This window comes from Hakea prostrata, chromosome 4, assembly GCF_041222555.1.
Source record: "Hakea prostrata isolate BN-2017 chromosome 4, UWA_Hpros_2, whole genome shotgun sequence".
Taxonomy (NCBI): Eukaryota; Viridiplantae; Streptophyta; class Magnoliopsida; order Proteales; family Proteaceae; genus Hakea; species Hakea prostrata.
In genome coordinates, this window is record NC_142603.1 from 56,602,692 (window position 1) to 56,629,347 (window position 26,656).

At 38.1% G+C, this 26,656-nt stretch overlaps 3 protein-coding genes across 6 annotated transcripts; all 3 read right to left on the reverse strand.

Annotated features, from left to right (window-relative positions):
• Nucleotides 1-264: 264 nt before the first annotated feature.
• LOC149019790 (AP-1 complex subunit sigma-1) lies at nt 265-10,532 on the reverse strand. Its single transcript, XM_089153780.1, has 7 exons — nt 10,237-10,532; nt 7,108-7,194; nt 2,698-2,789; nt 2,444-2,552; nt 2,282-2,317; nt 1,659-1,745; nt 265-1,582 (listed from the first exon to the last, which is right to left on the reverse strand). Exons 1-7 carry the CDS (start codon nt 10,237-10,239, stop codon nt 1,511-1,513), a joined length of 486 nt encoding a protein of 161 aa, XP_089009906.1. The 5' UTR covers nt 10,240-10,532; the 3' UTR covers nt 265-1,510.
• Nucleotides 10,533-11,397: 865 nt separating this feature from the next.
• CRSH (Ca2+-activated RelA/spot-like protein) lies at nt 11,398-15,724 on the reverse strand. Its single transcript, XM_089153781.1, has 4 exons — nt 15,233-15,724; nt 13,353-14,285; nt 12,626-12,910; nt 11,398-11,846 (listed from the first exon to the last, which is right to left on the reverse strand). Exons 1-4 carry the CDS (start codon nt 15,692-15,694, stop codon nt 11,709-11,711), a joined length of 1,818 nt encoding a protein of 605 aa, XP_089009907.1. The 5' UTR covers nt 15,695-15,724; the 3' UTR covers nt 11,398-11,708.
• An 834-nt stretch (nt 15,725-16,558) lies between these two features.
• LOC149019792 (uncharacterized) lies at nt 16,559-26,347 on the reverse strand. 4 transcript variants are annotated; one of them, XM_089153785.1, is made up of 5 exons: nt 26,144-26,347; nt 25,917-26,050; nt 24,665-25,800; nt 24,477-24,546; nt 16,559-17,709 (listed from the first exon to the last, which is right to left on the reverse strand). In XM_089153785.1, the coding sequence occupies exons 3-4, from the start codon at nt 25,779-25,781 to the stop codon at nt 24,482-24,484; spliced, it is 1,182 nt and encodes a 393-aa protein (XP_089009911.1). In that variant the 5' UTR covers nt 25,782-25,800; nt 25,917-26,050; nt 26,144-26,347; the 3' UTR covers nt 16,559-17,709; nt 24,477-24,481. The 4 variants fall into 4 exon arrangements, with proteins under 4 accessions (XP_089009911.1, XP_089009910.1, XP_089009909.1 ...); XM_089153784.1 differs by having other exon boundaries at nt 25,906-26,050; XM_089153783.1 differs by having other exon boundaries at nt 16,560-17,709; nt 24,665-25,836.
• Between the last annotated feature and the right edge of the window lie 309 nt (nt 26,348-26,656).

The window sequence follows — 26,656 nt, forward strand, 5'->3', positions numbered from 1 at the left end:
CAATTCCAAAAAAAAAAAGTCCAATTTTGACTAAAACATTAAAATTTCTGCCTTTTGCAAGGTCGAATTTTCCTCCCTGGGGTGGGGAACTTGGGATAGAATAAAATTTTCTATTTAAAGCATTGTATTGAGAATCGATGGATTAATTAGATAGATAAAGTATTGAATGGAAAAGCTTCCCACTTTTTTCTCTCATGGCATCTTCTTCTCTTGTTTTCCTCACAATAAATCTCCTTTACCCTTCTATGCATGAAACAAGTCCCCACCCCTCAACCTTCTCACTGCATTTTCTCTCTTTTCTTTTGTCACTTTTCTCGAAAAAGGAGGAAAACCTTCTCCTAACATCCAGCACCTCTAATGCCCTCTTTCCTCTTTCTTCTTCTTCTTTCTTCTTTCTTCTTTGGGATCATCATTTCTTTTTTCTTTCTTTCTATTCTGTCCGGTAGACCTTACTAGTGCATGCTTTCTTTGTCTATTTGTTTTTCAGCCATTGCTCACAGCCTTCATCAAAACCAGCAGGCAACTTATTTCCTATCCTATATTCTTGTCTTTTATTAGTGCAATAGGCTTGTGAAGATAAATGAGTCAGGCTTCTTTGCATTGTTCTTGCTGCATTTTCAGTTAAAATTTTTATTTTGCCTAGTACAGCAATTTAGGATTCTTGATAATTTCGCATTCAAATTTAGGGTCACAATGCCATGATTCCTATCCCCTTGTTTCCCTATTTTATTTTTGTTTAATCGTGTTCATTACTTGGGACTGATTGCCCTCCTCTGCTTTAATTGTCCTTATCTGCATTCTTAATCAAATTTCAGTTGCTGCAAGTTGTTATTTTTTTTTTCAGACGACCAGTCAAAAATAAGTGTCTCCCTCTAAGAATCTAGTAGCCAACTTTGTAAGTCCTAATTTCTATGATTTCCCCTTACCAAAAAAAAAAAAAAATTCTATGATTTCCCCTGTATCAAATAATATAAAACTAAAAGATAAAATCATTAGCAAGCAGATGGTTGGTTTTTCTCCGTTCGGGAACCCAGGAAGGAAAAAACCGATGGGACACGAATCTTGCATACATAATCATATATCACAGTCAATAGTATCCAGCAAAACAAGTGGAACCAAAACACTGGCTTGTCTTATGAAGAAAGGAATAACAAGATTTCCTAAAGAGAACAGGTCTTTTATGAAGACCATCCCCTAATTGGCTGAAAACTACTTACATTCCTGTACTAGAGAAATTAGGGAAGTACCTTGTCAATCAAACATTGTTACAACTTACAATCACCTCCACACCCCCATGCCCACAACAAAACACACAAACTAATAAAGAAACAAAATTTACAATCATGTCTGAAATCTAGAAATCTTCACAGTAAATAGTGCAGCTCCAATGAGCCTTCTTACAATGGAACTACAGAAGAATGATAGAACATATGCAACATAAAAACATCACTTACTTAACAGGAAAAAAACTGCATTTCAATGATCAAGCAATAAACCAAGTACTGGGTCCTTATTTGGTTGCTTGAGCAATCATATTGCTTATTGAGTTGGCCTGTTCTTTGGCTGTCTCCACTAAAGAATCCTGGAACCAAAACAGGTGTACCTCAACAAACATGCAAATCTTGTGAAAGGAAGAGGTTTCCACTGATGAAAAATACCTGTGCAGCTATAAGACGTGCAACTGTTTTCTTGCTTGACTCCTGAAGTTCACCGGCAATTAAAATCTCATCCAGTATATAGTAGGCCTGTACAGTTTACATAAAAAAAATTAGGAGAAGTACCCTTGACTGCGTTATTGTACCAATTGACCTAGAAACCACCACACAGGTTACCTAGCGGGATACATAACTTCTTTTTTCTTCTGCCCCTTTTGTACCAAAAAATGGCTTTTCCTTCCCCTTGTTCTTCTTCTTCTTTTTTTTTTTTTTTTTTTTTTGGGGGGGGGGGGGGGGGTTAGGGGTTTGTTATTGGGTGGGGAAAGGTTGTACTAACTAGGTTTCTGGACGGCTCCTATAAGCTAAATTTGCATGGGGAAGATTTTTGTTATTTTTATTTTTGATGAGGGGGTGGAAGAGCGGTGAGAGAGGCCAACTATTAGAATAGTAGTCGTACTTGTTATTTCTCAAGTCAAAGCTTAATGTCTTGCAGAAGAATGATTATAAGTAGAGAGGCAAACAGGAATCGAAATTACAGCAAGGTTCACTAAAACATTATATGCATCAATGAGGAAAGAACTAGATGTCCTTGTACAACCAAAAATAAAAAGGACCAAGGAACATACCTTGTGGAAATTGAAGATCAAGTCCAACTCACAGACCTAAGGAGGGTTCAAAATGGAAATAACAGAAAAAGAATTCAATAATCACAATTCATTGTAACTAAATAAAAAAAATTTAATACATCACATAATTAAACCTCACAGGTTATCACTAGGTTCACTCACACTGCCAAAATAGCGGTCCAGTATCTCAACATAGTGGTGAATTATCTCTAGTATCTCTAGTTCATTATCTTCCTGGTCAATACACATGCAGAAATAGAGGCTGGCATATCTGTGTACAATGTGTAGAACTGTATCAATTGTTTGTCTGTAAAAGTGGTCCAGAAATGTTCCCTTCAAAAATGAATTCCCAATATAATAGCAGGATACAGCCAAAATTAAGAAAACAGGATCTAATGGTGTTGATCATGTGCTACCTTTTATATACAACTTTGTATCCTCTCCACTCAACGAAGTTACAAAGCTTAGGGCCTCGTGTGAGAATCTCTCCACTGAGCTCTCGGAGCACCTTTGCATAAGGATGAAAAACATTTAACAATGCTAAGTATGTACTATATATTTTTCTAACAAAATTACAAGATTACCCAAAAAAAAGGAAAACATCTATCTTACAATGTAGATAAGAACAAGAAAGCCAAAATTCAGTGCAAAATAAAACATCTTCAAAGATAATAAGCAGACCTAGCACTGCAGTCATCCAAAGTCCCAGTCAAAGCAACTAGCACATGTAATATATTTAACAAATGATAGAAAGAGAATGAGACAATCCAAGCAGCGTAGATAATCACTTGAAAAACCACAAGCAATAAAATAATAAATTGATCAAGACATCAGACTATTCTAAGTCAATAGTAATGGCTGAGTTGATGGGCTTGCATCAAGAAATGAAAGATGAAAAAACAATTGATTCGCTTGAGGAACTAGCGTCATAGTAGATAGCTCCACTGCACATTTGAGATGTAGCTTTCCCCAGTAAGGACTATATAGCAGTGAAAATGTTAGCAAAGAAACATTTGATAATTGTCTACAATCAATGTTTGACATAAAGAGCGATGTCAGCTGTCCCAACAATTAAATGTAGATTAAAGGAACTCTATATCATTTCATTCTAGCTTATCTAACAGAACTAAAAAGGGCAATAGTATAAGAAAAATAAATAAAAAATATTGGTTCAAAATACTTTTAAGAGCTTCAAAAGCACTAAAGTTGAAACCGAATAAAAAAATAATCTTTTTCTTGGGTTTTTATGTCTATTGATGATTGATCTGGCCCAACACATAATGTAAGTGACAAAAATGAGCTAGTGGAGTATTCCAAGCGAAATTATGAAATGAAATACTTTATGGGTTATTATGTGAACAGTGACCTTGTCATTACACTAGATACCATTCAAGATCATGTTTTTCCCAACATGGCAAATTTGGCAGAGTGAGAATCACATCCCAAAGGAGGAGGTTGTGTGAGGGTGTCTATGTGATAGAGCCATAGAACAAAATTTGGTTGAAACTTGCACAATTTTGACCGAATTTTCCCATTTTAGGAACCTTGAAATGAAAAACTTAGGGACTGAAAAAAAATCCCAAGTTTCGATCAAAACCGTCAAAATTTGGTTTAAACTTGTCGAAACCTTGAAACCTGGTTCAACCAGCTGGACCAGCTGGTTTATGAGAAAAAAAATTCCCAAATTTCGTGAAAACCTAAGACTTTTTTTTGCAAGTTTCATAGCTTTCCCATATTTTCAATTTTTTTGGTTCTTTCATGTTTCCCCAAATACCATGACAAATACTCCCTCCATCAGGACTTCCCTATCCAAATTGCATATTCCCTCAGACTTGGTTATTTTAGGCATGTTGATGACCAGACCTATAAAGTTACAGTTGTCGATTACCTTAACAACCATAGGCATAAAATTTCATGGGACGTCTATGTTCGTTAGTTGGAGGAGAGGACGTTACAGGCATAGAACTACTCAGCTCATAGGATGGATCCACCGAGACACTCCTCTTGGCATTGAGTTGTATTTTCCTTTTATTGTCAGTTACTTTGTATTTGATGTTTTGAAGTTAGAAATTGTATATTGAATGTTATGTACTTAAGTAGTTAAGTTTATAGTGTACTTCTCGAACAACTCTACATTGATGTTATGTACATTAAATGATATATCTACATTGATTTTTCTTGCAAATACAGCCAATGTGTTCTTTGTACTCTAATTAGCTTAAATGCAGAGTCCCACCCTAAAATACTCCCTAAAAGCTGTCGAAACTTGCACAAAAAAGTCGTAAGTTTCCTCGAAATTTTCCAATTTCCCACCTAGGTTTCCCATTTTCACCTAATCAAAGCTTGAGTTTCCCACGAATTTTTTTCTATGGATAGAGCATCACACATCTGTTTAACTGGTCAAATTCCAGCATAGGACAACCACCACATAAAGATGAACTTAATGTTTAGTAAACTCACCAAATGCAAATTGCCAACTCACAGTAACAGAATTTAGCCAAATTAATGTAATTCTGTCCCTTTGAATCCAGTATTCAGGCAACCTTCTTCTTGTCTTGTAGCCCTCCTCTATCACATGGAACCATTCTGATCTGGCAAGTCATCATGGATGTGAGACCTTACAGACAGCTGTTGTAGGCCTTTATTTTATATTTGTTACTACGAGTTACAACTTACAACCAGCAATGTCCTACACTAGGAAAAGTTTTGTCCATCACAAATAATACTAACAAGAAGGCACTCCAACATGTTACCTGTGGATAAAAATATAAAATAATATGAACAAAATTCCTGAGTATTAACAATTAGGGAAAATATCACTTATCTCCCATCTTAGTCGACCAAATAGCACTTGGACCCCCTCTTAGTTGGATAATATCACTTTACCTCCCCTCTTACCTGACAATATATCAAACACCTCCCCTTTGCTAACTTTTTAAGCTAAATTCAATTTTTATCATGTCAGAAACCCCAAAGTACCATTGGCTGAACACATGTTTTAGTTTAAACCTTAAATTACCCTCAATTAAACCTAGATCACCTCCAATTAATTTTATTTTTAAAACCCCAAATACACCTGTATTATTTAATTTAAACATCTTACATGAAAGAAAAGAGGGAGAGAGAGAGAGAGAGAGAGAGAGAGAGAGAGAGAGAAATGACTCCTCATCTTCTTCAACCTTCGTTCTTCCTCAACCCCTATGTCTGCAACTATTTTGAAGGAAGCTTATATGTCTTTCTTCCTCATAAGAGCATTACCTTTCCCTTTCTCTCTTTTTCTTGTCTTCCTCTTCCACTTCGCCAATCCATGTTTTTCATTTTTTCCAGACAGCAGAAGAGCGTAAGCGTTACAGAGATCTTAGAAGGGCTGCAATGGCAAGACTAGACCTGGATGGAAATCTAATTAAGCCAATAACCATTTGTATGATTGGTGTACGAGGTTTCGTCGGTTCTCACCTGTGCGAGAAATTAATGGTGGAGACTCCTCACAAGGTCTTAGCTGTTGATGTTTACAATGACAAAATTAAACATTTGTTAAAGCCAGCAACTTTACCTTAGGGCAGATCAGATCCAGTTCCACCGAATCAACATCAAGCATGATTCTAGGCTTGAAGGACTCATCAGGAAGGCAGATCTGGTCTGTTCGTCCACGCCTTTTTTTATTTTTTTTGTGGGTTCTCTATCTTGCACAATCTTCATTTCTTCCTCATTTTACTTGTTGAAATCTGTTTGGTTGTAGAACAGATCTTATCTGCCTATACTTGTTCTGAATTTCTTGTAGCTAATGTGATGTCTTGCTCTGTAGACAATTAATCTAGCGGCAATTTGTACACCGGCAGATTACAATGCTCGTCCTCTTGACACAATCTACAGTAATTTCGTCAATGCACTTTTCATTGTAAGTGTTTCATTTCATCATCTCATGCCTCTGCCCTTCCTTTGATCTTCCTTCAACATAGTTGCAGACATAAGGTTGAGGAAGAAAGAAGGATGAAGAAGATAAGAAGTTCTCTCTCTCTCTCTCTCTCTCTCTCTCCCCCCCCCCCCCCTTTTTTTTTTGGAGTTTTGGGGGAGAAAGATGTTTAATTTTAAAATAATACAGGGGTATTTCAAAGTTTTAACAATAAAATTAATGAGGTGATTTGAATTTAGTTTAGGGTAATTTAGGATTTAAACTAAAACATGTTTTCAACAAAGGGTATTTTGGGGTTTTAGAAAATATTTAATAGTATTAGTTAAATTTAACTGCAAAAGACAATAGAGGGGATGCATTTGATACATTAGTCAGTAAGAGGGGAGGTAAGTGATATTATCCACTTAAAAGGGGGTCCAAGTGCTACTTGGTCAACTAAGAGGAGAGGTAAGTGATACTTACCCCAACAATTATCTTTTGGGGATGAAGCCAGTGGAGTAGGCTATTAGACATACTCAACAAAAGAATTTCATGACATCAGCTATCAGAATTACACTCTGATGGTAATATATCCAATGTGTACCTGTTTGTTATTTCATGTGTAGCTGTATAAGATTTGCAGTGATAAATCCTGACATTGTAATCCATTCAAACTTTTTTTTTCTTTTTCTGGATGAATATTTAGAACTTTCTGTTTTTCCACTAATCAAACATTATTTGGTGTGGCTAACCACCAAAAAGAAAAGGGAAAAAAAAAGGTATATATATATATTGGTATAAGAAACGCAAAGCTGTACCCAAAAAATCATGGTGACTTGAAATTTTGAAATCCTAAAGAGTAATGATGTCAGACATCAAGGATGACTAAATTTAATAGCATCTATTAATAATATAAGGACTAAGGAAATTTTACCTTAGATCTTTCCTTCTGGGTATAAGGAGAATACCATTTTGTCAACCTCACTTTTCCTTGTCGACTGAAAAGAAGAACATAGTGAATCTGGTACAAACAAAGAAATATTATAAACCACCTGGCAGCAAAAGCTAGGAAAAGTATGTCTCTAAAACACACCCAATCAAAAGACACTAGTCTTATTTGTTGGGCTAATTTTTTCCAAAAAGAGTTACTGGTTCCTGGAAAACCCACCTACCAGATGTATCCTGCAGGGCCCAAATATCTGACGTGTAGCAGGTCAGTTGGGGCCAATTTTTCATGGGCAGGTAAACCCCAAGGCCCTCTGACTCACGAGGCCAACTTAAGACTCATGAAGTTGACCAAGTAAAAAAAATAAAACTTAAAAAAACTTTATCCACAGGAGACTGCACAATAGCAGATCGAGATACCAAAGGCATGCATTTTGTTTGTGATGAACAAAATATCATTACCAAAACCCCAAGAAGGGGGGAAAGCAAGAACGTACAAATAGAGTGAAGAGAAAGAAGAAAAAAAGGGGGGGGGGGGGGGGCAAAGGCATGCATTGACATATATGGAGAAGAATGCCAAATTGCCAATACAAAAACAACAAATGCAGCCTTCTCCCAACTTACTGGGGTTGGCTACAAGGATACAAACAAAGCAAAATAGGGAGGACATAGTTCCAACAAAAAACAAAAAGAAGATGAAAGACAACAAGAGGAAAGGCACATGCCATCATGTCGGGAAAGTCTAAAGCTAAAAGGGATCTGCGCTCGGCAACATGGACTCTTGTCCTTCAATATGCTCTGTCCAAGGTCATACTCAGAAAGAGACGCAGTCTAGGTCTGCCCCTACTTCTTTTAGCTTATTCAATTGAAATCATATCACTCCTTACTAGGGTATCTCTAGGCCTCCATTGAATATAAACCATGCCACTTTAAAGACTCTCGAGGAGCTTCTCATTGACTGCGGCAACTCCCAAACTGCCCAACATTCTTCCCAGTACATCATGGACAGTCAAACCACAGTCCCATAGAACTCCAAGGGTCAACATTGTCACATCATCTGTCTACATGGCATAACAATATAAGGGCACCAGAGGAAGCCCTTCTAATGGGCCCACTTAAAATCTTCTTATCCATCCAAAAATTACATGGTGATTTTGTAGAGATTATTGTTCAGACGGTGAACCTTCTTAGGATAAAATATTACAAATAAATGGTAAATAAGCTGCTCTAACCTCTGAAGAGTTATTCAATAAGCCGAACCATTTTTTTTCCTATTATTTTTAATTAGAAAAGAAACTATTTTCAAGTTCTTTCTGATATTTGAATTTTTTACAATGGGCTTAAAGACAGTTCACATTATTTACCATACCAGCTTACCCAATAGTTTTTTCCAATGAATCTATCAATTCGGATCATGGTATGCATACATGTGACTCATGTCTGAAAAGCACCTATCAATGCATGTAAATGTGGCTTCATGTTAGCCAATTATTTTGCTCTTCAAGTGATTCAGCAAGGTATTTAGACTAGAAGATTTGCAAACATTGCACAACGCTTATATAATAGTTTCAATTGAGACAAGATAGGATTATAATGGGCTTTTGGAAATTCCTAGAAGGTGCAGGTCTTGGTTTTCTTAGCTAGTTTGACATGGCTAAACTTCCTATGAAGCAGAAAAATGTTGTATTCAAACAAGAGTTTCTCAATAATTTCCAAATCCCAATGGAATTCAAAGATAATACATTATTGGCTAAGGTAGCCTCCAAGAGAACTTAACCCCATTTCCTGGATGGTCTCTATGGCACCTCTGCTCTCCACAGAAGTTAGGATATAAAAGCTACATTACCTCTAGCAAAAACTTCTAGCTTAAACCCAACAAATAAACAAACAAAAAAACCTGAAAAGAACAGATTAATAATGCTAAATTGGTGGCATACAAGTTGCCTTGTTACTCATTGCATCTATCAGCACCCTAATCATAGTCCTTTACATTCCTGGCACCATCCAAAGATCAATTAAAAACAATGTTGGCTTTCTCAGAGCCACATCATAGACCTTGCAATACTTATGCAAGGTTCTCATTTCGTTAAATAGTAGCAACCAGAATTCTATCCAGGATATGTCTGTTTAAGAACCTCACTTTTCCCTACACTGTTCAATCCTCTTAGCTGACTGGAAAAGACTATGTTTTGTTGTTGTTGTGTATGCTTGTTCATTGAAAAAGATCACAAACTCAAAGAGTTAAAAGAACCTTCTCTCATCTTCATGTAAAACTTCAACATTGATACTGTATGCACTACAAACTATAGAGTTAATTTCACTGGTCTGAAATATTAAGTTTAAAAAGAAAAGGTTCATGGATGCACAGAAATACCCTCACAGGAAAGGGAATTTCAACCTAACATAGACATATATAATCACCGGTAATGTACTCATCTTTTGTAATCATGGCGTTTAATGTTGTCTGTGTATCAAGACAATTTCAATTCTTAGTCCAACTCTTATACTCGGGCGATCATATCTTTGGACACTGTTTCTTTTTATGGTTTGTTTTCCCTTCTTGAACTCAGTATTGTTTGCTGTTGAGGCTAGGGATAAGCTTATCCCCAACCCTCTTCTGTTGCTCTTCACTTTTATCTTTCTTCTCTAATGATTAATATATTTGTAGGACCTGCTTCCAGGCTCCAAGGGGAAAAAACCATAGATTGTTGAAGACAAGGATCTGAGCTGTTTGACCCTTGTGTCCAATACTTCTCGTCAACATACATACCTCCAAGTAGGAACCTTCGCGAAAGCATATAGCAGGGATCACAAACTCATCAACGCATTGGCATCTAGCATCAGTGACAGAGTATACAATACAAGATGTGAAAACAACAAAGTGGTGTGAAAGTAGACTAATGAAGAGAAAATAAGAACATGAGATAAATCAAACGCAATTTATCATCAGAGAGACGAGAAGCAACATCAAATGGATAGGGATCACAGTTTCCAATAACAAACAACAAATTAAGGGTACAATCTGCAGAGAATCAAGCCATAGTTCTGCAGATCAGGACACAAAGAGCGAGATAGAAAGAAAGAGAGAATAATTTCAAGGGAAGGATTGAGAAATCACCATTTTAATAGCGGAAATCTCCCGCTTTTTCTCTGAATTTGTACAAAGCCTTACTGACCACTAACAAGCTCCCCAAGACGAAACGCCGAAACCCTAAAAACAACCGGAGGAAGGTACCCAGCGTTAGCTGAGAGTTGTAGTTGAAGCCAGATCCGACGGAGCACAGGAACCCCAGATGCGGAACTTTCCTTCTCTATATATACAGACCAGGACAGATTCCCTTTCTTCTCTTCTTCACATCTCCTTGTTAACTCGCCGAGCAATACAGTCATCCGCCTGGACAAGCTTGGCGTAAATGGAAAACTTACTTTTCTACCCTTCTTAGTAACATTTATTTTTCCCAACCCTTCAGCTGTTGCATCTTCTCTTCTTTTTCTTTTTTTCCCTGTTATTTTTTTCTTCCGTAAATGTTTATTTATTTGAATTTTAAAGCACGACGCAACTTACCACCAAGGCACCAACTCCCTGTAAACTTCCCCACCACCTTTTTGGCGGGGAGGGAAGGGATGGGATTTTTATCAGGAATCATTCTCCCCTAGATGAATGATAGATGTTAGCCAATGATGGGTTAGTAAAGCGGTTAAAGACTCTATCTCCCACGGGGAGATCTTGGGTTCGCACCTATTCGACGACATTAATTTGAGGATGTTATCGTGGTGCTACGCGCAAGCTGGCCCGTATGAACCTCATAAAAAAATCTAAAAAAAGAAAGAATGATAGATGTTCATCAATCACATCTAAAGGTTCAGATTAAATTAAAACAAAAAATTTATATTCTTTAAATCTTATTTCAACTTTTAAATACGATTATGGACATCTGTCTTTTATCCAAAGAGAAATTGATGGTACATCTCTGACAAAGAAATAGACTTGATAAAATTTCGTAAACCTGGCAAAGGATTTTAGTCACCTATAAGGATGATTGTGGAGGCATAATGAGGGTCTGAGGAGTGTTGCAGCTAGCTAGATTTGTTTTGGAACCTGATAGGGGTGTAGTATTTTTATTTAGTTCATAAGTTGGTTATTCTATGAGAGGGAAAAGAAAGAAGAAAAAAAAAATGAAAATGAAACTGAAGATATCACTTGCACCTATTTCCATAATCTATCAACTCAATTTATCACAATCTCTGATTTGATTCTATATATAAATAGTACAATCCATTTCCAAATAACCATAAATTATGATATACATCAATGTTACAATTTGAATAACTGGCCTGTCTTTGCAGTTACAAAGATTGGTGTAGTACATTTACAACCCCCAACCCCCAACCCCCAATAAAAATAAAAATAAAAACCAAGACGAAAAGGGAAAAAGGAGTGTAAGGAACACATAATGAACTGGCAATGCAAGCACCTAACCAGTACACAGGTATCAGACACTGTATAGTCTCATTGACCATGCTGTTACAAGAGGTTTACAAAGGGTTTGTAACAATTGGGAACAACGAGGATTTCTACACCTACATGACTTATCTTACTACCAGCCTGTTGCCAAGCTCTTCACGATTGACCTGATTTAAGCTGCATCTGTCAGTCATTTGAACCTTTTCATCCAACAGGCTTTTGTATTTGTGATCTCTCTCCTCCAAATCACGCATAACTTCAACCTAGAGTAGGAGCATTTGGAGTAACAAAATACATGCATTAGAAAAGAATCAAGAACTTTCCCTGTCTCCTATTAGACGACTATGCATGAAACAGTTTGATGATCAAAAGCCACATTTAGTAGGGTTGAGTCATGTACACTGATTAGCACAACCACCAGATAAATGGGGTTACTTTCTTCTTTTATTTTATTATTGGTACCTACTCTGTCATCCTGGTAGGAGGGGCTTTAACACTCCACATTCTTACGAAGGTGCTGGAGACTGTTCTCCAACAAACAAAAAGCTGCCAAGTAGCAGCACTTAGACTAGTTTCAAGGTGAAATCACATCCCCAGATTCTTATGATGCACTTTCAAGGTGTTTCCCCGTCTGTTTTGGCCTAGAATTTCATTAGTAGGACATGAAAGAGTTCCTCTTTACATGGACCCACCTAAGCAACCCATGTTGTCACTGTAAAATATCACTACACTTAGCGACAATTACAAGCTCCTAATTTTAGGTGCAGAGTACTGAAGAGGTTTCACATTATAATTCCAACCATGAATTGTCGCTCTTAATTTTAATGTGCAGAGTACTGAAGAGGTATCACATTATAATTGCAACCATGATTCATGCACTCAGTTATTAGTATTCAGGGGGCACACTAAGATTAAGTGGTCAGGATGACAAATGGATGAAATTGGATCCAATTGGAAGTTTGGCATGGAAATTTCTTTCCGTCAGGAAGTTTAAAAGTTAATTTAATCTCCAATTACTTGATCTATCGAAAGGATACATTACCTGCTTCTGAAATAAATCAAATTCATCTGAGCTCAAGGAGCCATCACTGTTTGCATCAAGGAGTTGCATCATTTCCCGGGCGTCCTCTCCGTTGGCTCCAAGTTCTTCCATCACTTCTGTAAGTTCCTCAATGCTGATCCTACCATCTCCATTCTTATCAAGAAGACGGAAGATTTGATTCCTTGAGTCAGTCTCAACACCTCTATGGCTTGCTGAAGAGAGATCATTAAGACGCAGTGCTGCAAGCTCAGCTGCAGCCATCATAATGGTCTTGAGCCGTTTTGCCTGAGCATTCATTAAATAATGAGAAAAATTACTTTGTTTCTAAAACCAATGTTGTTAACAGCAATAGCTGAGGAGTTCCACAGCCTTGAAGATGAAACTGAGAAAAATTACAGCAGCAAAGCCTGCCCAAGCACACATTCAATAAGTCCCTCGCAAAAAGAATTAGATTGAAGGAACAGTGAAAATATGATCTTCCACTTTGAACTGCAAGGTAAGTATTCAGCAAATATTGAAAGCTATTAGCTATGTTTGGACTTCTTGTTTGAGAGATTTGAAACTGTATTTCATTACATGACAATTAAGAAAGGAACACCAACCTAGAACTATTTGAACAACAGATGATATGGTAGAAAAGGTTATTGACTAGGAATAGATGGCAAACAACAATAGCATAAAGATAAGTTTCTACATTAATCTTAGTTGCATATGGTATGAAACTTACCTCCTCTGGATCAGTGAGGCCACCTTTGTACAATGAATGGGATGCAGTTCCACCAGCCGCCAACATGTCCATCTCGGTGCTACGTATCTGTATTTCCATAAGTGGCCTACTCCTGTCATTCTCACTAACATCAACTGCCATATGTAAACTCCTATATCCATTTGCTTTAGGTCTAGTGATGTAATCTTTTGACCTTCGTGGTATTTCTTTCCAAAGAGACCGAATCATTTCCCTTGCTCTGAAACATGCTTTCTCACCCATCTCTGACATGTCATCTCCCATTCTAGGGTTTAATATAACCCGCAACCCTAAAACATCATTTACTTCTTCTGGCTTGCGACCATCTTTCAGGAGTTTCTTCATTGTGCTGTAACGGCTTTTATAACGACCTTGGATTGTTATCTCATCCACCATTTCTTCTAATGCAGGATCACTTTTTAGACATTGGAAAAGCTGCTCCCTGTACGTGTCTATGAGTGGCACACTTCCCGTTTCATGGCTTCTCAACCATGCATCCACATAAAGGTACGAGTAAGGAAACAAGTATCTGAAGGAAAGGTCCTCAAGCTCAAGTGACAAATTGTTAGTACCAACAGCATGAGCTAAGGGTGCATATATCTTCATAACTTCCAGAGACAACCTCTGTTGTTCATATCTTGGGAGGTAATCCAGATGTCTCATTGCATCAAGCTTCAGAGCAAGGTCTAGAATCAAAGCCCTAATGCAATAGTAAGTCAGGCAGTACTTCCTTAAAGTTGCAGCACTTTCATCATCCAAAACTTCTACTTTTGAAGGTACTGCTCTTAAGCGCAAGCTTTCATGCAAGAGATGAGCAGTACCAGTGCCAACATTATGTCCAACTTCACGAATGGATATAGCACCTGCCTCCAGTACTTCTCTCAGTATAGCAGCTGAAATAACTTCTGCATCCACCTGCAATCACCTTTATGATAAATACACTATAGATCCAAATACAAAGCAGCAGTCCACAGTCTCGCTTGTTATGATGATTTTTGCTTTTCAACCTAGAAAGGGATCCTGAAAAATGGGAAGCAACAAACTGAGGTCCAGAAACTTATGGATGACATAGTTAATGAAGAATTAGATCCAGACCTTGGGGATACAATTTCTAAGCAATATCCTGACCACTTTCTATTATATTAGGAAACCATACAGTATCGAATCTGATTTGAAGTGTGAATGTCAAAATAAATTAAATAAGAAAAGAATTTGCCACCCCGAGGGATATTTAGCTCAAAATAGCAAGAGAGGCTATTCAGCTACAAGGTTTCGCAGCCCTCAAAAAGTCTAGAGAGACATCTTATCCAGTGATTAGCAGGATGGATATCTCAATCCAGTGGGCACTGCTGGGGCTGGAATTTATCCGCGGAGAGGAATAAGAGGCCTGCCAGGGAATCCTGCTTTAAGTCTTTAATAATCAATATTTATCAGCCCCAACAAAATGGCAAAACTGGTTCTCTAACACTGAAGAAACATTAAAACGGTCAAAAGTGGTTTATGCTGATGACTGATTCATGATCAGGATGGAGATTTAGTATGACGGGGAGGCTTTAATTGTTTTATAAACCTTAATGTACATGATTTTGCCTTTGAATAGTTCTTAAAGGCCGTTTTGTCCTGTTCAATTTTTAATGTCCAGAAATTTTCATTCTTTTTTTTCTTCCCCTTTTCCGGCAAATCAGAATAAGTAATCATCTGTCCAAGCAACATTTAATTGTGTTTCTGCACTTGCACTAGCAGAGAAAGATGAACAAGAGTAAAGTAGTAAGTTAAAGTAACTGAAAAACAATCCAAATTGCTTCAAATAAGGCCAAAAGTTAACCAATTAACAAAATTAATACTTGTATGAGGAATGATACCTGAAGATCAGCAAGTATGAGTGCGACTGAGAGGGCTTTAGATAGCGGAGAACGTCCATCAGGAGCAAAAGGCAAGGCCTGTAACACAGGGATGGATAGCTTGAGAGACTGGAAGAGTAGACGAGAGGAGGTGGTAGACAGCACGTTGATCCTCTCCGTCAGCTCGTTGAATGCTCGGACCAATTCCGTCACCATTCTCCCCCCCGGCTGCTCCAGCGCTTTCGGAGCTCTCTCAGTCGGTGAGGGTGAGGGTCCCATAAAAGATAAGCCGACTCCCAGACCCAAATTCCGCTCTTGACATCTCCCTCGCCCTCGCCTGTGTGTGATATTTGGATGACACTTGCATAGAAAAGAAAAACCAGTTCCAGAAACCCTAGTTCTCGGAATTGATGGCAAAGAGAAGAAGCCAAGGCTTTTGAGCTCCATCCGAGTCACTGAGAGGCAAGTTTCACTGTTTCTCATTTGCTTGTAGATCAGCGGGTAGTTTGCTGCAATTAAATTTCGTCAACGCAGAATAACTGATCCAAAGAAGGCCACGTCAGCATCTAAACTCTGAGTCTTTTTTTTTTTTTTGGTGAAGATCTAAACTCTGAGTCGGATCGTCTTCACTCCACAGACAAGGTGAAAAGTTCAGATTTCTGGGGTAAAGTGCCGTTCTTTTATCCGTACTCCATGAAAACATAAAAAAAAAAAAAAAAAAAACACACACACACACCTAGTCAGCCGTCCACGTACTTTCACTTATTGAGGTATTTAAATTATATCACTTTATTTTCTAATATAGGGTATCGGATCGATTAGGAGTAATGGACTTAATGGAAGTTCAATTAACCATGAAATCTAGTGTTATCTACAAATACTAACTGAAAATAACAATCTAAAGATTCTAAACTAAATATGCTTTAAGTAACATTTATGCTGAAATCCTAAACCTAAGGGCAAAAAGAAAATTCAAGATTTTAGAGCAAGATCTTAATGATCCATTACTAGTCAGTCAGCAGTCATAGACACCCAGGGAAATTTTACCAAGGGGAGTGTTTACGCGGTGGAGCTTTACAAGCACTGAGATTGTGAGGCTGAATTGCAAGTCTACCATACATATTAATAGAGCCTTCGTGGCAAACGTATCATCAGCCAATTCATTAATCCTTGGAACATACAACTATACAAGAATGAAAAGGGCCGAAGAATCTGAAGAGAATCATCGTACACAGATTAGCTACAAGTATTGAGTGTTCATAAAAGTTTCAGATTTTGACAAAACTACAAGTATTTCAGTTGAAGAATTAGGAAGACTATCGTATGACATTTGGTTTTTTTCACAATCAAATAAATGCTTCAGACGAGTCCAACAACCTTACCGAAAGGTGCACCTTGATTCAAAACAGGATAGGATCATAGGATTTTAGTTTATCTTCACTCAAACTGTTACCAACAATTTTCCAGCGACAGGATAGGATTTTGGATGTGTTCTTAAATTACACTCGAAATTGTTTGATGTTTCTTACTTCTGAATGCATTCTAGATTCGATTTCTATACAGAGAAAGTGCATATGCAAACCAAATAGAACCTTGGCTTCAAATCTCCAATTGTAAACTATTTTCCAAACGAATTACTAGAAGAATTTCAGTATCGTTTAGAAGACACTACATATCAAATCTAACCAAAAAAAAGTAACGCTCTTAATTTCATCGTTAATGCATTCCACACAAGGACGTGCATTTAAAACTGTCAGTAAACTGTCATCAACATTTTCAATCTGAGTCTAACTTGTCAAAGCTTTCCAAGCCCCTACCAGTTGATTAAGATAAGCTATTTGATGAACCTGAAGAACCTGGGTGATACAAGGGCTCACGATCAAATGTTATTTCCGTAGATGGCTGCGAGTATATTCTATTTGTATTTAATTTAACTCGGGCAGCTGAACTCCTCCAAAAACCATTTGATTACCTTTATCCATTTGGCAGGGCAAGATCATTAATACATTTCAAAGATCTCACATTACCTGGATCTTCATAATTCACTAGCTAGCTAGCACCTGACAAACACCAAAACCAATGAACAGTTTCAAACATGTTGATCTTTCTCAGCATATGAGAAACAATTACATCCATCAATCAGGTTAATATATGTCAGCACTTTTCCCATATAAAAAATTATTACTTTTATTTCATTACATTTCTTTGACCTTCCCCCTACAACAACTCAACTCTCACTTTCAACCCCGGTGGGAAGGCAAGACATCTTCTCCTAACCACATCTCCTGTATGATGGATGCCAAGCCACATGCTGCTAGCTCATGGCAATAACACTATCTAGGCAGTCTTCCTTGTTCCATCGCTGCACAAAATCTTGGTACTCAACTACAATGTAGCACTATGATGCAAAATCCGCAGTTCATATAATACAGCAGCTTCATTTCAGCTGTCGGTACAGGCATTGCTTTTCTGTTTTTGGAATTACAATGGATCCTTACCTGAAATAAAATTGAGTATATCAGGGTTATTCAGGGCCTCAGGCTACTAAATATCAGGCTTGGGGTCACATCCCATTAATACACAAGAAGTACTTCCTACTTCTATAGTCTTCTTTCAAGAAGCTAGTCTAGGAATAGCAAATTTCTTTAATAGCATATTTTTCCATCTTAACCAATCACGAACATGACTTAAAAAGACACTTTCTCCAAAATACCAAAAAGGCCCTAAAGGAGAAACTCTTAACTCATCGGAAAAATAAACAAAGACAACCAGACTAGATACCATTGAATTTATACACAACAATTTCAAATAGAGTTTTTTACAAGTCACCCACTATAATGGGGTGAAACCTGGGGTTCCCCACTATAGTGGCAAAATTTACATATCACCCACTTCCAATATTACAAGTTACCCAAGCTTAGGTTTTTGGCCTAGATTATGTTAATAAGAAGTAAAATGAACCTAATGCCCTTTGGGCAGTAAAATGACCTAATTACCCCCATTTAACAAATTCAAAATTTGAAACTCAAAGTGACTGCCCAAATAAAATGACATAATTGCCCCCAATTCATCTCCACCATGTATATCTCTCTCTCTCGTCCACAACTCCCACTGCAACTCTTCTTCTCCGACCACCACCATAACTCCCACTGCAAGTCTTTTTCTCCAACCACTACCGTAAGTCCTCCATTATCTCATCTTCTTCTCAGACCACTCTCACCACTGGAAGAAATCCAATCTCTTCCGTCTAGCCATAGTCACCATTCTCTGCAGAATTTCATGGCAATACAGCAGTGGAATCCATTCCATTTCTCACCTTGTCAATTCAGTCCCCAGCACTGAAATCCGGAGCAAAAGCTTCACCAAAACTCTAGATTTCTCAACCCACCCCGCCACCAATGATCTTCCGACAACGATAGTTATGAAACATTACCGACCTCGTGACATCAAATACAGCGAATACACGCCATGTGAAGATACCCAGAGATCATTACAGTTCGATAGAGATAAATTGGATTACAGAGAGAGAAACTGTCCTAAAAGAGGTGAATTACTCAAATGTTGAGTGCCAACCATATGGCTATAAATATCTGTTTAAATGGCCGATGAGCTGAGACTATGTGTGGCATGCGAACGTGCCACACAAGGAATTAATGGTGGAGAAGGAAATTCAGAACTGGATCAATTCAAGTACCATGCTTCCTCGCGGCACTGATGCATATATTGAAAACATCGGCAAGCTGATTAATCTCAAAGATGGTTCCATTAGAACCAACATTAGTACTGGTTGTGGGGTAAGTTTCTAAAATCTCCATTAATGGTTTCCTTCCCTGTTTCTCCTGTTTCTCGATTCTCTCCCAGTGTTGACTATATTGAGACCTAGGTAATCTTGGGCTTGGTGTCAATTGTGGTAGAACCTTCAGCTCTTTTTGTGATTGGTTTTCAATCTGATTCGGAAAACCCTTCTGAGTTCTGAAAATTTAGACTTAATGGAGATCAAATTGTCATAGGTTAGAGTGGATAGAAATGGTAGAATCATTCTGACCTTCTCTGAGTTGTCACCTTCTTCTTTAGCTTAGCTATGGTTCAATCAGTTGCAGTGGTGAGAGTGGTCTGAGAAGAAGACTTGCAGTGGGAGGAGTAGCACCGGGGGGATACATGGTGGAGATGAAATCATTGAGCAGAGAAGGGTGATGTAAATTGGGGGTGATTATGTCATTTAACTGCCCAAAGGCATTTGGGTAATTTGAGTATCAATTTTTTAATGAGTTAAATGGGGGTAATTAAGTCATTTTATTGCCCAAAGGGCATTAGTGTCATTTCACTCTCACTTAGCAAAATCTAGGCCAAAAACCTAACTGTGGGTGACTTGTAATACTAAAAGTGGGTGATACGAAATATTTGCCACTATAGTAGGGAACCCAGGGTTTCACCCCCATTATAGTGGGTGAAATGTAAAAACTCTTTCAAATAATTATGAAGAACCTCAAAAGCAAATTAGTCGTATTCCCAACAAGTCATCTCTTTTATTGCCATCTAAGCAATATTAAGGCAACTTTAAAAGTTCTAAAATTGCAATTTCAGACAGAATATTGACTAAATATTCGCCCAAGATATGTTTTTCCCATTAACTTCAAACAAAACTAGCAATTGCCAAAATAAAAAGGATTCCTAATGAAAGCATCGATAGAAGTGCAAACACATAAATCAAATGCAAGGGATAACTAAATAAAAGCAGATAATATCAAAAGAATTGCAGTTCAAAGGAATCTCATGTATACAGTGCATACATCAAGCAGTATATCTCAAGAATGCAAACCAAACCAAACGTTTGTCAAGGACATGTTGGCCAAGTTAACAAAAGCCAAGTACAACAAGCATTACTGTCTCAATGATTATAGGAAAAATTCTGGACCCCCAAATACTTTGTAAAACAACAGACACCCTAATAACTTTCAATACATCAACCTTCCCCATGACCATTAACAAAGTTAGTAAGATATTAAAATCTTCATTTTTACCTATCATGTTCCATGGTCAATTTTACGCCCCCCCCCCCAAACCCTGCACCATCCTACCCTGCATCGCTCGCTTACTCCCCCTTCCTACATTACCTGAGGATACCATGAAAAATTTACACCAGAAATGGCTGTAAAATCACTCAAGAAATAACAATTGTTATTCCCAACAGAATCGAAAGAAAAAAGGCAGGCCTCTGGCCTCTTTCTCTCATCATCTTCCCTGATGGTGTTACAGAGGCTAAACATCAGTGCAGAGATGGAGGTGAAAAGGTGAATCACAATGGCAGCGCCAGCTTGGCTCAGTTAAAACCTAAGGTCCTTGAACAATCCATCACCAGAAGCACTCCTTCAAGAATAAAGAATTATTTCTTCTCTTCACTTTCTTCTTCAAATTTTACTTCATTTTATTTCATTCTCATGTTGATTCCTGTATTGATTAGTTGAGTTTAGTTGGTGTCTGAAATCTTCCCATTATTGGTGAGAAACCACCTTTCACTTGCAACAATGAAATTTAGCAATCTTACACATCCAACCCCCCCCCCCCCCTCACTGGTCAAACTTACAAGGTAAAAAGTTTAGTTGAAAAAACTGCACAAAGCAAGGATGATATATAATCTCCAGCAGTTCCAGCAAAATCTATAAAAAACCAAGCTCAGAAGTGAACTTGCAGCATTCATGGAGTCCACAGCACTAAGGGGGTCGAGTTATGTGGGGAACTCCATTTGAACCGAGCTCTCATCTCATTATAAGAAATTCTGAGATAATTATGAAATCTCGTACTATGGTTCAGACTATGGACAATTTAAATTACACTAGTCCAAAACTCAGGTAGCATCCACCTAAAATTTAACAAATGATAGGGCTCAAGGCCTAGCCAACCTTCTCAAATGTGATAATCTTCAGAAACCATACAGAGTTACAGATAGAACTTCACTCTATGTTCCCCAATCACCATATAATGTATTAGAAGACATGATTATATGCCAGTCATAATACGAAGTCTTGAAGTATGATGAATGAAGCAGAGATGTGCTTCCAGAGTATTATGTGATCAATTAATTCCTTCAAAGTTACTAGGAAAGTTCCACAAGATGAAAATAAATCTGCTATGACGTATAGCACGGAATGTTGGGCAGTTAACAAGCATCATATTAAGAAGTCAACTGTAGCAGGGATGAAGACTGGAAGTTTCAAAGGGCCGAGTTGCATCAGGTCTCCCTTAAACCCAATTTCAACCTTAAAGGGCCTTGACCAAGCCCAAGCACCAGCCCTGCTCAACTCTGTCAAGGCCAAACATACCCTGAACCTAGCCAGACCATGTCAGGGTTTTCCCTAAAGATGACCTTGACTTAACCTTGTTCAGTTCAGGTGGGCCAGGTTGGCCCTGATTCACTGTCATGAGTGTCATCCAAACTTGACAAATAATAGAACACAAAACCCCTAACAAATTATAATAGAAATGAGAACTAATGGCAATCTAACCCAAATATTTTAAAAAAAGCAATCACAACCAGGATTTCAGCAGTAAGCACACCATAATTATAGAATGAAACGTTTTCATTATTGAAGAAGAATAATCCAGAAAAGAAAAGATTTGATTGACATACAATTTTATAGGAGTAATTACATCATTAGCATGCAATAATTGAGTATTCATTAAACTAACAATGTATACTGTCCAGGACAGAAAAATGGAAATATTCATTGTGGCCCTTTTTCTTAGGGTTTTACTGAAATTCTCTCAAATAATGAAATAAGCAGAGCCATTTATAACTTGCTGGAGACGGTTTTGAAAGATCCATGGAGATGGAGAAAATACAGGTTCTCTTAGCAAAACTATCTTTCTCTGTTTGCATTTGCAATCTTGGAGTTATTTCTTACTTTTTCCCCAACATGACAAAGAAATCTAAATATGGAATTAAATGAGGAAAGGTGGGAAGGATTGAGAAGTAAGAAACATCAGAAGTCAAGGAAAGATCAGGCGGAAAAAAGAGGACACAAAGGAAGAAAGAGGGATTGAGAAATAAAAAACATCAAAAGGAGACTAGGAAACCCAGGTAATCCAGACCCTCACGTTCTTGTCACAGGCTCTCAGCCCGCCCACCACCCCTGTTCTGAAGACTCGCAATGCCTTAGATCACTATGCTCAACAAACAGTGAGAGGGTCTCTACAAACTCTGACAACTTCAATAGCCAGGATTAGAGGAACAATGAAAAAGGATGAACCAGCATCTTTCCCGGAAAATTCTCTATACATTGTGTTCCCTGACAAATGAACCTTCTCTGGTTCATATCAAATATGTGGCACTGGTTGACTTGAATCACAACCAGGGCCAGAGGGAAGTTAGGGATTAGATTGTGCTCTTTTGGGGGCATTACAAAATAGGAAAGATGAGAAATTAAATGGGTCTTGAGATTTTGGTCAATGGGGGATGATCAGAGATATGAGAGAGAATAAATGAATAAAAATCATTTTAGTATTAGGTTATCTTAAAATAAGACTTCTAAGGAAAAAATGGTGATTTCCATTATAAACCGCACAATGTGTATAAAGGTCCTTTCATAATGACCCTTATTTGAAATTTTAACACCATAAGTTTGAAGGACCTAAATATAAGGTATGATTCTATGAGGAGGTGCCTTGTTTGGCAAGTTTCTTGAGGGGGTGTATTTAAAGGCCTCATTTTGAAAGTATTTGGCTTTGTAATTCAGCCACATGCATAAATAACTAAAATAGAAACCAAACTAAGCTTCTAAATATCCAAGATAAAATCTTCATGTAATCTAATCTTTTGCCCCAAAAATCTTCCAGGAAACATCTCCAGATATGTAAATATTAGCAGTGAAACTGTTCAGGTGTGACGTCAACAGTGTTTTGGTCATTTTTCCTTCTTCATTCATACTCAATTGAACCAACAAAAACTTGCCACATCAGACCAGGCTGAAGCATCCACAACCTTGCTAGGCTGATTTTGGGGCACATTCCTATGGGTACATATTGGCTTTGATCTACATCAAGTGCTCTCCTAAGAAGGAACATTATGCTACCGACTAGACCAGTTAAACAACCAAGTAGCGAGCCAAGAATAAATCCAGAATGAGTGATGAGAAAATAAAAATTTTAAACTTAAAAATAGCATTGCTTCAACAGAGCAGGATGAGGTTGGACACATTTAGCCAACCCCATTTACTTGGCATGGTTCAATAACTCAGTGCCAACCGAAAAGAAACTTAGAATAATTGACACCCAGGGTTCTCTCTCTCTTTTCTTTTTTTTTTTTTTTTCTTTTTTTTTTCCCAGCTAATAGGAGATGGTGGTTTCAAGGCTCAAAGATGGTTTGTTTTTCAATCTGATTACTGTAAAGCCTACTTTTTATATTTCAAAAAACAACGAATGAACTGGACATGCAGTTTTTACCCAAGTCTAACAGCATGCATTGTTCTTGGTCATAGGCTCAAAACCAAGGCATGAAATTAAATAAACCAAACATCATTTCCATCAGGTGCAATATTCAACTTTTAGATGCTGGGATTCTCACAGAATCTAAAAACCCCATAAATCCTAGTATAGTAAAACAGTGCCAAAAACCAAAAGTGTAATAAAGCATTCATGTGTTCTGAAGTTGAAAAATCATTTCCATCAAGTGCATTTTTAAATAAGATTCGTGCACACCAAACTAAGTCTGACCAGAATATCTCCTTCAATATAAATAAGATTTAAACAGTCTAGGATTTGTTAGATAGTTTTTCAAATCTTGGGTTGGTTCCATACTCAGAATATGGTCAAAAGGAAAACAGAATCTCTATCCAGTGGGGCTTCTTCCTATACTATAAATTCCATTTGACCCAGAACTAAGACATTGGACGTAACTCTTTGTTATATATCAGACTTGAGCAGATGTGGTTCTAGATTGGTAGGACCAACCAGAAGCCAACATCCAGGATCTAGGATGAACTGATAATTATACTTGGGTGAAGAAAGGGTTTAAACAGAGACAAAAAGAATGAATGAGTTCAACACTAGAACTTGAAACTGCCAGGCTAGGACAGAGAAAACAAATGCAAAGGGGCAATTTTCTTCATACAGATGATAGAATTGAGCCAAGAGCACATAGTTTACTTCATTAGGTAAAGTGTAATCGAGTATGATATTCTTAACAGATTCTACATAACTCCCATTAAGATTGGAAAATAAGACAAATTATAACTAATAAAAACAACTTAACCCACAAAGAACAACTCACAGAAGCTAGCTCGTTGTAGGTGGTGATCCTGTGACTAGAAAACCAGAATTAGTTGTTGGGGCCAATGCATCTGTGATCCACATGATGGTTAGTAAAAGGAATAACCATAGCATTAATAACTCTGGGAAAGAACAACATTAAGAACAAGGAGAGGAAACAAGCAGCAGAACCATGTAGCAGCCACAAACCTTGATCTGGCTGGGACCACTGAGATACTGTGTTGGAATCCAGCAGATTTCCTGGTTTTCCTCTATCCTCTTCCATACCAAGATTGTTAGGGTGCTGCAACTGTACGGAAACAGGAGATACTGAAGATACCCCATCATTCTCCTCTTTTTTTACTACATGGCTGTGTAAATTAAGAGAATTGCCAGAGTTGCCGTTTCCGTTTAATGGCAGGGGTTTCTCAACTTGCCGTGCTTCAAGGGCAGAGGGATCTTTCTGTTTATCCTTGTAATCAAGGGAAACATCATTTTTTGGAAGCTCTCTCACCATATATGCTGATTGTACCTCAGCCCGTGCATCCTTGTCACTCGAAGTAGCATTTGTTAATGGCACCGGAATCCCTCCAGACATTTTTACCTCCCCTTCTGTCTTGACATTATTCTGAATCGGCTTCTGCACCGGTACCGCTGTTGTTACTGCACTATGCCCTTTGGCTGCTTTCTTGTTCTGTTCGGTCGCCAACACAGAAGCAGAGGCAAACGTCGCCCTCTCTTTTTCCTTCTCTCTCTCTTTCTCTTTCTCTTTCTCTTTCTCTTTCTCTTTGGCCCTGAGATAGGCAACCCGTTCCAATGCTTCTTTAGCCCTCTTCCTCGTCAAGGCAGCTTCTTTAACTCTCCTCTCGGCCTCAATCCGAGCTGCAGCCGCAGCTTTAGCCATTGAACTGGCAGCAATTCGTGTCGCAGCAAGGAAAACTTTTGCCGACTTCAGGTCCATCACTTGACCTCCCATGATGACCGGTTCCCCATTGGTATCCTTGCTCTTCTTATGGGAACCGCCGACATCAAAAAACAAAAGGTTAGGGTTCACGCAAGTTGGACATATATACTGACGTGCACTCTCTAGCCCGACACAAGCCAAGTGAGAAACTGAAGAACATTTCGAACACATGAGCCGCTCGTGAAAAGGAGGTAAAGATCCGTCGTAAACCTCAAAACAATGAGTACAAAGCGATCCAGGGTGAAGTTTCAAAACACACGAAGTGCAGACCCGACGGAGGCTACCTCGATGACGTATATTGTGAAGGTGCCAACGCTCCTCTGAGCCACAAGCACTGCACTCAGAGCCTGGGTCTCGCATCATCACATCAGCATTGAGCAAACTGAAACCAGAATCTAAAATAACTTCCACCGAAACCCTAGATAGAAACCCACGAGCCTTTATATAATTCGACAAAAATTAGAAACAATACAAAAGAGATCCGTACCGAAGCCAAACCTGTGTAGGTTTCTCTTTGATATCCGTCAAGAAGAGTTGTCTTTCCCGGCCTTTCCTTCTCTATTCGATTACAAAAAGATGCAATGGGGGGAAGCAAGCGAGCGAGCGGCGAGAAAGAAATCTATCGCTGTTCCCTAGGAGGTCAACAGATCACGAATCATAAGCTTCATAACGACAAGCGAGATTCTACTCCTAAAGAAAAAAAGAACAAGAACAAGAAAAAGTACCTTGTATTTTTAGGATAAACAGGAGAAAAAACTGAAAGGGCACTTGAGATTTGGAGAGAGATGGGAAAAGAAATGGGCATTGAAAAAAGAAGCGAGTGAAGGAAACAAACACGTCCACACGCCACTGGTCGTGTGCCTGCGTGTGTCATTTGCAGGAAACACCATTTATTAATGACCGGGTCAGTTCTCCCTTCTCCGTTCTCGTGTGTTACATAATTGCCTTTACCAGCAGCTTGTCAACGGTTCCAACGGCCTAGGATTCTAGATCCCAGTCAAAACCACTAAAATTAACTGTATCGAACTATCGATATCTAAATATCTAAATTCTAATGAATAGACCTTTTAGTGAAAAAAATTTATCTAGCTTAGAGCGGTTGGGCCTTTCATTTAGCATAACCTAGATAGAACATGTAAAGCCAATCCGTAATGCTTGCCACACTCAGAACCTGTAGCTAGAGCATCGACAACCGTATTTACTATTCTACAAACATGCCTAATCGAAATAGAACCAGG

Coding starts and splice junctions, on each gene's coding strand:
- LOC149019790 (XM_089153780.1), bottom strand. Junction 2,318..2,443: donor TGGACCGCTATTTTGGCAGT/GTGAGTGAACCT, acceptor AACCCTCCTTAG/GTCTGTGAGTTGGACTTGAT. Junction 1,746..2,281: donor TGATCTTCAATTTCCACAAG/GTATGTTCCTTG, acceptor TAAACTGTACAG/GCCTACTATATACTGGATGA.
- CRSH (XM_089153781.1), bottom strand. CDS start 15,694: ATGAGAAACAGTGAAACTTGCCTCTCAGTGACTCGGATGGAGCTCAAA. Junction 12,911..13,352: donor GCCTCACTGATCCAGAGGAG/GTAAGTTTCATA, acceptor ATGAATGCTCAG/GCAAAACGGCTCAAGACCAT. Junction 11,847..12,625: donor TTGATTTATTTCAGAAGCAG/GTAATGTATCCT, acceptor CTCCTACTCTAG/GTTGAAGTTATGCGTGATTT.
- LOC149019792 (XM_089153785.1), bottom strand. CDS start 25,781: ATGATGCGAGACCCAGGCTCTGAGTGCAGTGCTTGTGGCTCAGAGGAG. Junction 24,547..24,664: donor GTGGTCCCAGCCAGATCAAG/GTTTGTGGCTGC, acceptor TGTGGATCACAG/ATGCATTGGCCCCAACAACT.